We start from the raw sequence: 14,025 nt of genomic DNA, 5'->3' as shown, positions 1-14,025 counted from the left end.
GGTGATCCACCTGCCTCAGCCTCCCAAAGTGCTGGGATTACAGGCCTGCGCCACCACGCCCAGTGGAAAGTCATGTTTTCTTAAATCAGTGTTTCTATGAGTTGTAGACCACCATTCATTATGTAAATACACAGGAAATCACATATATACAAAATATCTCCATATTGATCTGTCTATATTGGCCATTTCTTTCCTTACCTGTGATAACTTACAGCAGGCACTCTTGAATTTCAACAACATCAAGACTTTTTTCCCTCTTCTTTTCCTCCCTCTTAATCTCTTTTGGTCCCTCTGGATTATATCTCCCCTTTATGTACTATCAACCATCTTTAGCATGACCAACAAAAGACCCCTGACAGCTCCCAGAACCTAGAGACAAACTAGAGAAAAACAATCTTACCAATAGTATGATTTCCATAAAGGAGCTGCTCCAAAATTGCAGTTTTCCCCACAGATAGCAATCCACAAACCACAACCTTGCAGCCCTTTCCCATCTTCTCTCAGGATATCACTGTGGAGAGAACAGAAGGTCTTTTAAATTGTATACTGCTGAAACTAACCATTTCTTTTTATTTCAGTATTTCAATTTAATATGTAACACATGCACAGGGGAAATTTTCAAATACAGTAAAGGAGATACAGAATAAGGTATAGCCTTCCAAACCCCATTCCCCAGTCTCCCATTTGCTCCCTTAGAGCAATAAGCATTATCAGTTTCTTATATATCTGACAGAGACAATATAGATAAATATAAGACTTCAGGCTGGGCACAGTGGCTCATGCCTGTAATCCTACCACTTTGGGAGGCTGAGGCGGGTGGATCACCTGAGGTCAAGAATTCGGGACCAGCCTGGCCAACATGGTGAAACCCCGTCTCTACTAAAAATACAAAAATTAGCCAGGCATGATGGCACATGCCTGTAGTCCCAGCTACTCAGTAGGCTGAGGCAGGAGAATCGCTTGAACCCGGGGGGCGGAGGTTGCACTGAGCCGAGATTGCACCACTTCACTCCAGCCTGGGTGAAAGAGCCAGACTCTGTCTCAACAACAATAAATAAATAAATAAATAAAATACATGGATAGATATGAATACATCTTTGTTTTCAAAAAGAATAAATATATTTTATATGAAGAATATTTCAATACTGATTAAGTCTATAGGAATCCAACAGACTCTTAAATCCTTGAAAGAGACTGCCTACTCATTAATATTTACCTGGAAAAATAAACATTTAAGTAAAAATTTAAGGAGGCATGAGGATAAAATTTTTAGAAAATGGACATGATTTTTCAAAGAAACATGAATGTTTATGTCAGTCTTTTCTCAGGAAGAGAAGAAACTGGATTTTGATAGTCACGTGGTTTTGTTTTTTTTTTTTGAGATGGAGGGTAGTTCTGTCACTCAGGCTGGAGTGCAGTGGAGAGATCTCAGTACACTGCAACCTCTGCTTCCTGAGGGCAAGCGATTCTCCTGCCTCAATCTCTCGAGTAGCTGGGATTACAGGCACCTGCCACCATGCCCGGTGAAATTTTTGTATTTTTAGTAGAGACGGGGTTTCACTATGTTGGCCAGGATGGTCTCAAACTCCTGATCTCAAATTATCCGCCTGCCTCGGCCTCCCAAAGTGCTGTGATTACAGGCATAAGCTACTGCGCCTGTCATGTGGGCCTTCTTAGTCATACTTCTTTTTGAGGAAGAATAGACAACACTAGCAAAATTGCCCATGCACAGGACTTCATGACTAAAACACCAAAAGCAATGGCAATAAAAGCCAAAATAGACAAATGGGATCTAATTAAACTAAAGAGCTTCTGCGCAGCAAAAGAAACTACCATCAGAGTGAACAGGCAACATACAGAATGGGAGAAAATTTTTGCAATCCACTCATCTGACAAAGGGCTAATATCCAGAACCTACAAAGAACTCAAACAAATTTACAAGAAAAAAACCAAACCCATCAAAAAGTGGGCGAAGGATATGAACAGACACTTGTCAAAAGAAGACATTTATGCAGCCAACAGACACATGAAAAAATGCTCATCATCACTGGCCATCAGAGAAATGTAAATCAAAACCACAATGAGATACCATCTCACACCAGTTAGAATGGCAATCATTAAAAAGTCAGGAAACAACAGGTGTTGGAGAGGACGTGGAGAAATAGGAATGCTTTTACACTGTTGGTGGGACTGTAAACTAGTTCAGCCATTGTGGAAGACAGTGTGGCGATTCCTCAAGGATCTAGTACTAGAAATACCATTTGACCCAGCCATCCCATTACTGGGTATATACCCAAAGGATTATAAATCATGCTGCTATAAAGACACATGCACACATATGTTTACTGCGGCACTATTCACAAGAGGAAAGACTTGGAACCAACCCAAATGTCCATCAATGACAGACTAGATTAAGAAAATGTGGCACACATACACCATGGAATTCTATGCAGCCATAACAATGAGTTCATGTCCTTTGTAGGGACATGGATGAAGCTGGAAACCATCATTCTGAGCTAACTATCGCAAAGAGAGAAAACCAAACACCGCATGTTCTCACTCATCGGTGAGAACTGAATAATGAGATCACTTGGACACAGGGTGGGGAACATCACACACCGAGGCCTGTTGTGGGGTCAGGGGAGCGGGGAGGGATAGCATTAGGAGATACACCTAATGTAAATGATGAGTTAATGGGTGCAGCACACCAACATGGCCCATGTATACATATGTAACAAACCTGCACGTTGTGCACGTGTACCCTAGAACTTAAAGTATAATTTTAAAATTTAAAAAAAAAAAGAAAAACTGCCCATGCACTTAAAACTGGAAAGAAAAGGAAAATTAACCTCTCCTAGCTTCTCAACTTATATCTAAGTAAGAACAAGGTAAGGTGACATTTCCTTCAATTTTCCTCAAGGCTTTTCTTTCCAGAAGGCAAGGTACCAGAAGTCAAGGCAGAAAGTTAAAAGGGGTCATTAAATACAACAGACAAAGAATTCAAATTTCTACATTGCTGTTTGTCATCTCCCACTACCTCCTTCTTTCCCCTAATTCTCTGCTCACCTACAAGTGACCATGCTATAAACCTGGCTAAAAGGGACACTATAACTCCTTGCAGTCAAAAACAACTGTAACGCCAGTCATGGTGGCTCACGCCTGTAATCCCAGCACTTTGGGAGGCCGAGTTGGGTGGATCACCTGAGGTCAGGAGTTGGAGACCATCCTGGCCAACATGATGAAACCCCACCTCTATTAAAAATACAAAAAACAGCCGAATGTGGTGGTGGGCGCCTGTAATCCCAGCTACTGGAGAGGCTGAGGCAGGAGAATCACTTGAACTCGGGAGGCAGAGATTTCAGTGAGCCGAAATCACGCCACTACACTCCAACTTGGGCAGCAAGAGTGAAACTCTGTCTCAAAAAAAAATAAAAATAAAAACAAACAAAAAGAGCTCTAACAATAAACTTCATGGCCAGGTGCAGTGGCTCACGCCTATAATCCCAGCACTTTGGGAGGCCACGTTGGGTAGATCATTTGAGGTGAGGAGTTCAAGACCAGCCTGGACAACATGGTGAAAACCTGTCTCTACTAAAAATACAAAAAATTAGCCAGTGTGGTGGTGGGCACCTGTAATCCCAGCTACTTGGGAGGTTGAGGCAGGAGAATTGCTTGAACCTGGGAGGCGGAGGTTGCAGTGAGCCGGGATGGCGCCACTGCGCTCCAGCCTGGGTGACAGAGACTCCGTCTCAAAAAAACAAAAAAAGAAAAGAAAGTTCAAATAAGCATTCTGACAAAAGGGATGCTAGGTATCTATCTGCACTCACGTGCTCACTGGATTGTGACAATAAAAACCCAACACGGAACGCACATGTTTTTTAGAGACCAGATCTTGCTACGTGGCCCAGGCTGGAGTGCAGTGGCTATTCACAGGTATAATCACAGTACACTACCACCTAGAACACCTGGATTGAAGGGATCCTCCTCTGTTCACCACATCAACTACAGAATATATCTGTGTGTGTGTGTGTGTGTGTGTGTGTGTGTGTATGTCACCTAGGCTGAAGTGTAGTGGCACAGTCTCGGCTCACTGCAACCTCCGCCTCCTGAGTTCAAGCGATTCTCCTGCCTCAACCTCCCAAGTAGCTGGGATTACAGGCACATGCCACCACAGCTGGCTAATTTTTGTATTTTTAGTAGAGATGGGATTTCACCACATTGGCCAAGCTGGTCTTGAACTCCTGACCTCAAGTGATCCGCTGGCCTCAGCCTCCCAAAGTGCAGAATATATCTTAATGGTGGCAGTATAGTAGTTGTACTTGCACACATGTGTGTTGCACAGCAACACTGTCTTCTACTAACACTGGAAACATTACGCCACAAATAAATTTCAAGTCTTCTCTACTGTATCTCCTCAATCTGTAATTTTTTTATGACCCAAATCACCCACAACACTAATCTCATATAAAAAATTTTAATGCTGCCATTTTTGTAGCATAGTAATAACACAGTATTTATTTTCAGAGTAGTACACTGCACTTTACCAATAGACAACTAGCCATCACTTACATAATACAACCATTATTTCCTTGGTGGCATGCTTCAGATTCTAAATCTTCTGAGAATATTAACCACTGGCTTCCATGAGAACCACTTTTTTTAGGGGACTTTCTTTTCTTTATATATTTTCAACCTAACTTTAATAGAAAAATTCTTAGCCTTTATTTATAAGGGCAGAGCATTATGTAACACTGATCATCTACGGTATGTATGGTATTTCCTTCATCTGCAACAACAGCCTATTTTAAAAGGTTTTCTACAGATACCTCTGAATTTATGATAAATTTAATGTCACTTCATTGATCAAAGGACTCTCCTCTCTGCCTATTGTGATTTCTTTACAAGTTATGATACCACTGTATCTTTGTTTAGGAAGATTTTTTTTAATAATAGCTAAATTTTAAAAGAAACTGCCATGTAGGCACATGAGAAGAGTTTGAAAAAGAAATAAACTCCTAGAGGATGGGACAAATGATGACAGCACAGCATAATTCTGTCAGAAAAGGCTACTGTTGGAATTTAAATCCAAATTTCTCTATTGTTATTTCTATTTCTCTGAAAATCTCTTACCCTCAGTGGAATTTCTAAGTATCAATTTTTACTACTCTCCCTTTCCTGTTCAACTGAAAAAATACGCCTTTATCCACACATTATGCCAATCTTCAAAAACACTCAAAAGAGGCCAGGTGCAGTGGCTCACGTCTGTAATCTCTACGCTTTGGAAGGCCAAGGTGGGTGGACTGCTTGAGCCAGGAGTTCGAGACTGGCCTGGGCCCCACATCGGGACCCTGTCTCTTTGAGTTTATATACGCATAAACTCAAAAGGGCAGGCATATACTGTAGCTGAGTGAAGCGGGCAGCTATAAGGAAAAAAACGCCCAATGATTAACAGCAACAGGCCCTCTGTAAAAAAGAGGCAAATATGAGTGCTGGGGACTACAGCAAACTGGAAAAATCTGACACCAACAGAAACCTGAGACATTCAGATATCAAGCTTTCCAAGTACCTTTGGAAGTAATGTTACTATATCTGCTTTAAAAGTAGCACACTGCAGGCCGCGGGCGGTGGCTCACGCCTGTTATCCCAGCACTTTGGGAGGCTGAGGCAGGTGGATCACGAGGTCAGGAGATCGAGACCATCCTGGCTAACATGGTGAAACCCTGTCTCTACCAAAAATACAAAAAATTAGGCGGGGCTTGCAATGAGCCGAGATCACGCCACTGCAGTCCAGCCTGGGAGACAGAGCAAGACTCCGTCTCAAAAAAAAAAAAGAAAGTAGTACACTACAAATGTACTTTGATCACTCATTGATGATTATCAGGATAATATAATTATCGGGATAACAGAATTAACAGACAACGTTTGCTAAAAATTATACATTGTTTTGTATTGTGTGTGTATATTAATAAATTGGGGAGTTCACTTTGATATCACCAAAGAAGTCATCATGGGCAAACAGTAAAAGTAACTGAATAAAGGTAGCTCAAAACACTAGCTAAGGATTTTAAGCATTTTTTGGAAGGAAACAAAGATGAAAAGATAAGTGTGATTAATCAAAGCATGGCTGAATACTGTAGGTTCCTGGTTGCCTTCCAAATAGGAAACAATACTACTACATAAAGCAAATGAGTGCCTTGCTACCATCAATTACAAAGCTAAGAATTCTTTAAAAAATAATTAACATTTTGAATAAATAGCACATAAACAAAAATATTTTCTATATATGATCACTATGGCAGGAACTCACATTACAAATAACTGGTTCTCATGCTTAGATATTTTCAGATTTACAAATAAAAACTACTAAAAGTTTGGTTCTTAAAGCACTTATAATAATTCCTAAACACAATAAATGCACACCACTTCCTGTGAAATATACAAAGGTGGTCATCTGCAGTACGCTGAATGGGCACTGAATCCCATGAACCGATCCTGGGGTAACCAAGCCTCTTACTTAAATCTAGGTTTCAAGAATTTGAAAGGCTCTGTAGTACATGGATCACCTTTAGGTTCCTTTCAACACTGTGATGCTATGATATTAGAAGTTGCTTATCCAGAGAACACACCAACACTGAGGTGAACACAAAAAACAGTAGTTACAGCTACTTGTCACATCCCTACCCTAAGAAACTGGGCAATAAAATTCAATCTGTGACCTACTATACCTCATCTGATGTAAATTACTAAGAGAACGTGCTTAATAGGCAAGATCCAGGGCAGTCTTAAATACTTATTGCTTTATTTTCCAGGCTAATCAATAACGTTGCTAGAGAATAAATACAACTTCCTCTCTCCAACTTGAGGCTACAAAAAAAAAAAAAAAAACCAGAATAAATATGTGACCTGGTCCATTCCTGTGAAATGCTTTGTCAACATTCTCTTTGAAAAGCCATCAGAAACAGCTCCCCAAAACTGCTGGTGCTTCTGTTCGTCTATGTAAGTGGGTCATTCTACTGTTACAAGTAAAACACAACTTTCTGACGCAACCAGAAAAACAATACCAAAACACTGTTAACATCACTGGAGAGATGTCATAAATCTCTAAAAATACTGTCATGTGGGGAAACCACCTACACTGTGTATTTACTTATGTCAACATTATGTATGGTGTGGAATACTTTCACTTATCTATATATGAATATATTTGCATACATAAAAATATATTCAACAGGTTTTGCACACAATATTGCACAAAATAAAATGTAATAAGCAGATTCTAGCTTACCATTCTTTTATTCATTTACCAAACATTTAGTGAGGGCCTACCATCACGCCAGCTATCAGGGACAAACTAGGAGGCAAAAACAGAAATCATCCCTTGTCCTCAGGAATCTCAAAATCAACTGGAAACACAAATCCAAATCTTGTAAAACTGTTAACTGAGAAACTACAAATTGAGAAACAAAACTGCAAATCTGATTGATAAATTAGCAGTGATTATTCACACTACTAGAATTTTTTTTCCAAATGATTCATCCAACTTTTTAAATTTTATTTTTACTGCTCCTTACCGAGCTGGACTACGCCCCTAGGCAGTGCACCTAGAGTAGCGCATTCAACTTTTTAGTCAGTCATCCTCACTGTTGAAATACATACAGGGCTGCACTGCTTACCATTTTCATCACTACTGAAGTGGTCTGGGTGAGGCACCGCGTTCTCTCACCTGGTCTCTCAGACACTGTAATCCCCCAAACCTGTGAATATGTTACTTTACATACTCATACAAGAATTTTTCGGGTGTAATTAAGAACTTCCATATGAAGATATTGTCCTGAATTATCTAGGTGGGCCCAATGCAATCACAAGTGTCTTTATAAGACAGACACAGGAGTGCTGGAGAGGGCAGAGGGTGTGACTGGAAGATGCTGTTTCGCTGGCTGTGAAGATGAAGGAAGAAGTCAAGAGCCAAGGAATTCAGGCAGGCTTCATAAGGTGGAAAAGCCAAGGAATAAACGTATGTTCCCCTAGTACCTCCAGAAAGAACACAACCCTACTGACACTTTGGTTTTAGCCTAGTGAGATTTACAGATTTACAGACCTAGTCTGATCTACAGACTAAAAGACAGTAAATTTGCATTGTTAGCAACCAAGAAAGTTGCTGAAATTTGTTACAGGAGCAATGGAAGACTAATACAATTTCCTAAGTAGTCTCTCTGCTTCCATTTTTGCTCTCCCTTTAGCCTCAAAAGGAGCAATCCAAATTATCTTTTTAAAATGTACGCCATACGAAGTCATCCTTCTGTTCAAAATCTTACAATGAAATCCAAAGTCCATGTAAGACCCTTCACCTCTCTGACATCATTTCCCACTCTCTCCTACTGTGAAGTTCAGCCACACTGCTTCCCTGCCGCTCCTCTATTCTCCTTGCATGCTCCAGTCTTGGCACTCTTCCCTCTGCCTGAATCAGACCCCTACTCTTACTCCCAGACTCCTATCCTTGAGGTCCTTTCTTAAATGTTACCTTCTCTAAAAGACAACCTGGACATTCCATCCCAAATTGCAAGCCCCACCCCCTAACACTCCCTCATCACTTCCCTCCCCTTACCGTTTTTCCTTAGCATTTACCACCAAACCCAATACACAGCTTACTTCTGCTTACTGCCCGTTTCCAAGAAGGCCAAAATTTCTGCGTTGTTTGCTGCTGCATCCCTAGCAACTATGCCTGGCACATATTAGACACTTAATAAATATTTGTTGACTCAATCAATGTACCAGATGGAGACACTTAAAAATGTAAAGCTGTGATTTAAAAAGAAAGAAAAATATGACGCAGGAAAAAAGATAATCAAAACCGCTACGATTAAGAGATAACGATTCTTTTAAGCTTTTGCCACATTCGAACGCAGAATCTGGAAGGAAATTAAAACCACATGACTATATCAAAAATGAAAATATTCTGGAGAAGCAAAATAAGCCAGTAACCTATTTCTTAATTTAAAAAAACAAAAAACCGCAACGCAAAATGCCAGCATTTTCTCGGCATTTCTTCCCTAAAACATTCACACCTGCCAAACAGGTCTTGGCAAATAAACATTTGCTTTTCTGAAAAACTGTGGTTCTGATGTTAGCAATTTTGGGACGAAATCCGTATGCAGAAAAAGCGCCAAGCCGCCCGCAATCCACCCAGTCCATGACCCTTTTTTAGGACAAAACCCCTGGGAGCTGGGGCCTGCGGGAGCTTCACGCAGTCTGGAGCTGAAGGGACACAGCGAGCGCCCCCACCCGCGACGCCCCTACTCCGTGAAGGCCTCCCTGGGGGGCTGGCGAAGCGTCGGGGGGTCTCTCAGCGCAGCGCTGGGGCCCAGATTTCTGCGCCCGTCGTGCGGGGGCCAGAGAGGGACAGCGCAGCGCTGGGGCCCAGATTTCTGAGCCCGTCGTGCGGGGGCCAGAGAGCGACGGCGCAGCGCGGAGACGCAGAGACTACGCGGGAAGAGAGCCGGCGGTGCGTGAAATAAACCTGTTCTCTCCTCTAACCTCAAAGACAGCGGCTCACCGCGGTACGCGGTCACCGGCTTTGGAACCTGGACCCCAACTTGCCTCTTCTCGCGGCGGGACAGTCACCGACGCTCGCTTACCGAGGCCTCGCCGCCAACTCTCGCACCCCGGCCGCTCAGGCTGGAATCCTGCGGGGCAGGGGGCGGGACAATAGGGGCGGCTGCGCCCCACTCGGCAGAACTCCGCCCACCAGGCGCGATGCTGGAACTACATGTCCCATGAGGCTCTGGGAGGCCGCAGTTTTCCACCGGAAAGAGGTTGGCTGAGGTGGGGGAGGAGCCCAAAAGGGATTGTGGGAGTACAGCTCTTTCCTTTCCGTCTGGCGGCAGCCATCAGGTAGGCTGCGTTGGAGATCTTTGCTCTTCCATCCGCCGTTGATCGTCTTCCTCTTCAACCATCCAGTCCCGGGGACCCTGCGTCCTCCGAGATAGGTCTCTCTCCTGTGCGGCCAGAGTTTGGTCAGGATGCGGGACAGCGAGGGGGTGGAGAGGCGGCCCCCGGGGCGGGTTGAGCGAAGATGTGATGGCGGCGCGAATTTGAGCTGGGCCCGGATCCTGGAGGAGGCGTGGGGCTGACGAATGGGGCGCCCGGGACAAGGCAGCCTAAAGAGAGACTGCTGGTTGGGTGGGGTAGATGCATTTTCCTCGAGAGTTAATCCTCGGCGGCCGCAGCAGTACGTTGCCCTGTTGTGTCAGCGGCATCTCCTTGCAGGTTCCCCTTGGGGACGCCGCCTGCCGCAGCCACCCGCCCCCTTGGTGCTCACCTCTGGCTCTGTTCATTCGCCCCACCAAAACGTGCCGAGCACCGCGCCGGGGTTGCGGAGGTGACTGAACGCGGCTCCGTGGGCGCATTGGTGGGGGTTGGGCTAGCTGTCCCCGGCAGTTGGTGCAGAGCCATTTTCATTCCCGGCGGTTTCCTTGTGCTTGTTGGGGAACTAAGATGGACGAGTAGGGTCGTCTTATTGTACTTCAAGCGGATGATATTTAATACCCAGTTTGATTTCACAGGTAAGCCAAGATGGGTGCATACAAGTACATTCAGGAGCTATGGAGAAAGAAGCAGTCTGATGTCATGCGCTTTCTTCTGAGGGTCCGCTGCTGGCAGTACCGCCAGCTCTCTGCTCTCCACAGGGCTCCCCGCCCCACCCGGCCTGATAAAGCGCGCCGACTGGGCTACAAGGCCAAGCAAGGTACGTGATCGACTGCCTGGATTCTAGGATAAAATTATATTCCAGGAAAGTTGGAAACCAGCTGGTAGGAAAACACTGCTGCCCCAGTGTCTTCTCATAGGGCTTTGGCAGAATAGAGCTAGCAACACTGGTCAGTTACTTTATGCGCTTGTTGTCTAAAGTGGCAAGTGCGTCAAAGGTTGCAAATCTGGATGAGTTCAGACTAAAGCAAACGGTGTGTCTCCCTGTGTGAGTAACCTAAAGTACATTGACAGACTGGGATGTGTTTTATTTTTTTCCATTATATAGCATTAACTTACTGTTGAAGTATTTTTGGTGGAGTGTTAATGACAAGCCATTGAGTCTTAAGCCTGATGGGCTTCCTATAAAATCACTAATTTTGTGTGTGTTTGTGTGTAGGTTACGTTATATATAGGATTCGTGTTCGCCGTGGTGGCCGAAAACGCCCAGTTCCTAAGGGTGCAACTTATGGCAAGCCTGTCCATCATGGTGTTAACCAGCTAAAGTTTGCTCGGAGCCTTCAGTCCGTTGCAGAGGTAAATGGTTTTGAGTAGCAGTTATATTGAATACTGCCTGGGGACGGTGGGAGAGACATTTAAGCAACTCTTCTGATTGTACTTAACGTGAACTGTCTCGTGTATAAAATAGGGTTTGTGATTTTTACTAATCTTGGTAAAGAGTAATTGCTTGAAAGACTTGTAAGTCGTTATTACAAATGCGTGTGTATATACTGGAAGTACTTGTGGAACCTAAGCTTTAAAGGCAAGAATATGCAGAAGAGACCAAATGTGGCCTGCACAGCCTAAAATATATACTAGATATTTTTAAAGCTAAACGTTGCTGAGCTCTCAGTTGTATTGGAAAAAGATAAGGTCCTCAAATCCTAAATTTTGTTACCCAGGTATTAGTAAGGACTGGAGTATTAAGAGGGAATGGTGTGTTTCAGTCTATATTTATGTGTGTTGTTTTAGCAAGTTTACTTTATCTCGTTATACTTGTGATAGTCTAGGGAGAAATGCTTCGTAAATACTTGAGTAGTAAAAGACTCCTGTCTGGTGGTGAACTAGAGTTGAGAATTAAAATTCTTTCTGACTCGCTGCTATGGGCAATGTGGGAGACTGACCTTGGCCTTTTTTCCTATTCTAGGAGCGAGCTGGACGCCACTGTGGGGCTCTGAGAGTCCTGAATTCTTACTGGGTTGGAGAAGATTCCACATACAAATTTTTTGAGGTTATCCTCATTGATCCATTCCATAAAGCTATCAGAAGAAATCCTGACACCCAATGGATCACCAAACCAGTCCACAAGCACAGGGAGATGCGTGGGCTGACATCTGCGGGCCGAAAGAGCCGTGGCCTTGGAAAGGGCCATAAGTTCCACCACACTATTGGTGGTTCTCGCCGGGCAGCTTGGAGAAGGCGCAATACTCTCCAGCTCCATCGTTACCGCTAATATAAGTAAAGTTTGTAAAATTCATACCTAATAAACAATTTAGGACAGTCATGTCTGCTTACAGGTGTTATTTGTCTGTTAAAACTAGTCTGCAGATTGTTTCTTGAATGCTTTGTCAAATTAAGAAAGTTAAAGTGCAATAATGTTTGAAGACAATAAGTGGTGGTGTATCTTGTTTCTAATAAGATAAACTTTTTTGTCTTTATCTTATTAGGGAGTTGTATGTCAGTGTATAAAACATACTGTGGTATAATAGGTTTAAAATAAATTCTTTAAGAGAACTGAAACTAGCCCTGTAGATTTGTCTGGTGCATGTGATGAAACCTGCAGCTTTGTTGGTGATGGCAATGCTGTGCTGGTTTACTTTCAAGTGGCTGGATTTTTTTAGTTTGACAGGTACAGACTTTTTTAACTGGGCTTTAGAAAATCTGGGTTAGCCTGAAGAAAATTGCTTCTGCCTTCATAGTACCATTTTAAATTCACATACAAAAGGTGAAAGCTCCCTAGTTCAGTGCTGTGGCTTCATGTAATTCAATGATTCGTGGTAGTGGTATTAATACTGGTGTGTTTTGAAATTGAATGTGAGATAAAATTAGCCTTAAGATTGGTAAGCTAGCAATGAATGCTAGGGTGGGAAGCTGGTAAGCCAGTGGCCGTTAGATAAATACCTTTCAAGTGTGAGAAGTCAATCCTAAAATAACCGTAATGCTAATTGTGATCATTATGAATCCTTTCAGTCACATTAGAGGGGAAAGTAGTTGGCTATAAGTACCTCATTCTTAGTCCAGTCAGTCTTAAAAACATCTTGGGTTACCCATTCTGTGCACTCCCACAGGCTACAGAAAAGGTCATAAGCGCATGGTTTGCAACCGAATGTGTTTTGTGCAGTTACTTCTCTTGTTCTTGGCCAAACTACCCTAAAAATCCTTACCATTCCACAAAGTTGGGCCATCACTTGTGCTCCCACTTTGAGTACACCACCACATTGCATTTCTGTTTCTATCATGTCTTCCAGGAGACAAGACTGTTTCCCAGGGTGGATTTGAGTATAAAGAAAAGGTAGACAAGGAATTGCCCAATTCTAAATTCTGACTTTACTGACTTTAAATGCTCGTTTCTCTGAACCAATTTTCTCTGATCTTCTCTAGGGGTTTCAAAAGGCTCAGTTAATTGAATTCCAGGAAGTACTCAGCAAGTTCATAGAAGTTCTTGAGACCTAAATTTCTTCACACACACAAAAAAAGATCTTAAGTCATACATTTTTATTGTGTAGAAGTTGTTCAACTAAAGGAATAAATGTCTATTAAAAGAAATGGACTTTCTGTTATTTTTTGTCATCTTCTAGTGCTAATGTACTTTAAAGCAAACCAAATACCCTAGCCAGCAAAAAGGCATCAAAATGTGATTGTAGAAATAACATAATTTGAGGTAGCATAAAATGTACTTACTATCTCAGTTCTTTGATCATTGCATGAATTAAGTTTTTATCTAAAACTGTTCAGCTGGGTGCGGTGGCTCAGGCCTGTAATCCCAGCACTTTGGGAGACAGGCTGGAGGATTTGTTGAGGCCAGCCTGGGCAGCATAGTGAGACCTCTATTTAAAAACAAAGAACAACTTACACATGGCTAATTTGGGAAAGAGAAAGCGTTCGGGCCAAAGGTCAGCATTGTCTACAAGAAAACCTTGTTCCTGTCCTTGCTACCCTACAGTTTAATCTCCACACAGTAGCCCAAGGGATTCTATTAAATTGATCACGGCACTCCTGTGCAAAAAAATCAAAAGTCCTCACAATAGCTTTTATGATCTTTCCACTTTTCTATGTGTGACC

At 42.7% G+C, this 14,025-nt stretch overlaps 2 protein-coding genes across 15 annotated transcripts in view; one reads left to right on the top strand and one right to left on the bottom strand.

Annotated features, from left to right (window-relative positions):
* The window catches only part of NKIRAS1 (NFKB inhibitor interacting Ras like 1), a 29,318-nt gene extending 19,641 nt beyond the window's left edge, over positions 1-9,677 (bottom strand). Inside the window, exons 1-2 of one of the 7 annotated variants that reach the window (XM_065539855.2) lie at positions 9,535-9,677; positions 401-511 (exon numbers count right to left, since the gene is read on the bottom strand). In XM_065539855.2, the coding sequence (XP_065395927.1) occupies positions 401-494 (94 nt within the window). In that variant the 5' untranslated portion in view covers positions 495-511; positions 9,535-9,677. Of the gene's footprint in view, positions 1-400; positions 512-8,649; positions 9,441-9,534 lie in introns of those variants that run through there. The other 6 variants (XM_065539856.2, XM_065539852.2, XM_065539854.2 and 3 more) reach the window with 6 other exon arrangements.
* Positions 9,678-9,865: 188 nt separating this feature from the next.
* RPL15 (ribosomal protein L15) lies at positions 9,866-13,509 on the top strand. Of its 8 annotated transcripts, XR_012430640.1 has the most exons (6): positions 9,866-10,013; positions 10,267-10,378; positions 10,563-10,744; positions 11,144-11,280; positions 11,891-13,255; positions 13,345-13,509. XR_012430640.1 is itself a non-coding variant. In XM_045387023.2 (5 exons), the coding sequence occupies exons 3-5, from the start codon at positions 10,573-10,575 to the stop codon at positions 12,194-12,196; spliced, it is 615 nt and encodes a 204-aa protein (XP_045242958.1). In that variant the 5' UTR covers positions 9,866-9,986; positions 10,267-10,378; positions 10,563-10,572; the 3' UTR covers positions 12,197-13,509. The 8 variants fall into 8 exon arrangements, 5 of the variants coding, with proteins under 5 accessions (XP_045242958.1, XP_045242956.1, XP_005545700.1 ...); XR_012430639.1 differs by lacking the exon at positions 10,267-10,378 and having other exon boundaries at positions 9,866-9,891; XR_010584909.1 differs by lacking the exon at positions 10,267-10,378.
* The last annotated feature ends 516 nt before the right edge of the window (positions 13,510-14,025 follow it).

This window comes from Macaca fascicularis, chromosome 2, assembly GCF_037993035.2.
Source record: "Macaca fascicularis isolate 582-1 chromosome 2, T2T-MFA8v1.1".
Taxonomy (NCBI): Eukaryota; Metazoa; Chordata; class Mammalia; order Primates; family Cercopithecidae; genus Macaca; species Macaca fascicularis.
Note: the sequence above shows the minus strand (reverse complement) of the source record. Positions and strands in the feature narration are given on the sequence as shown.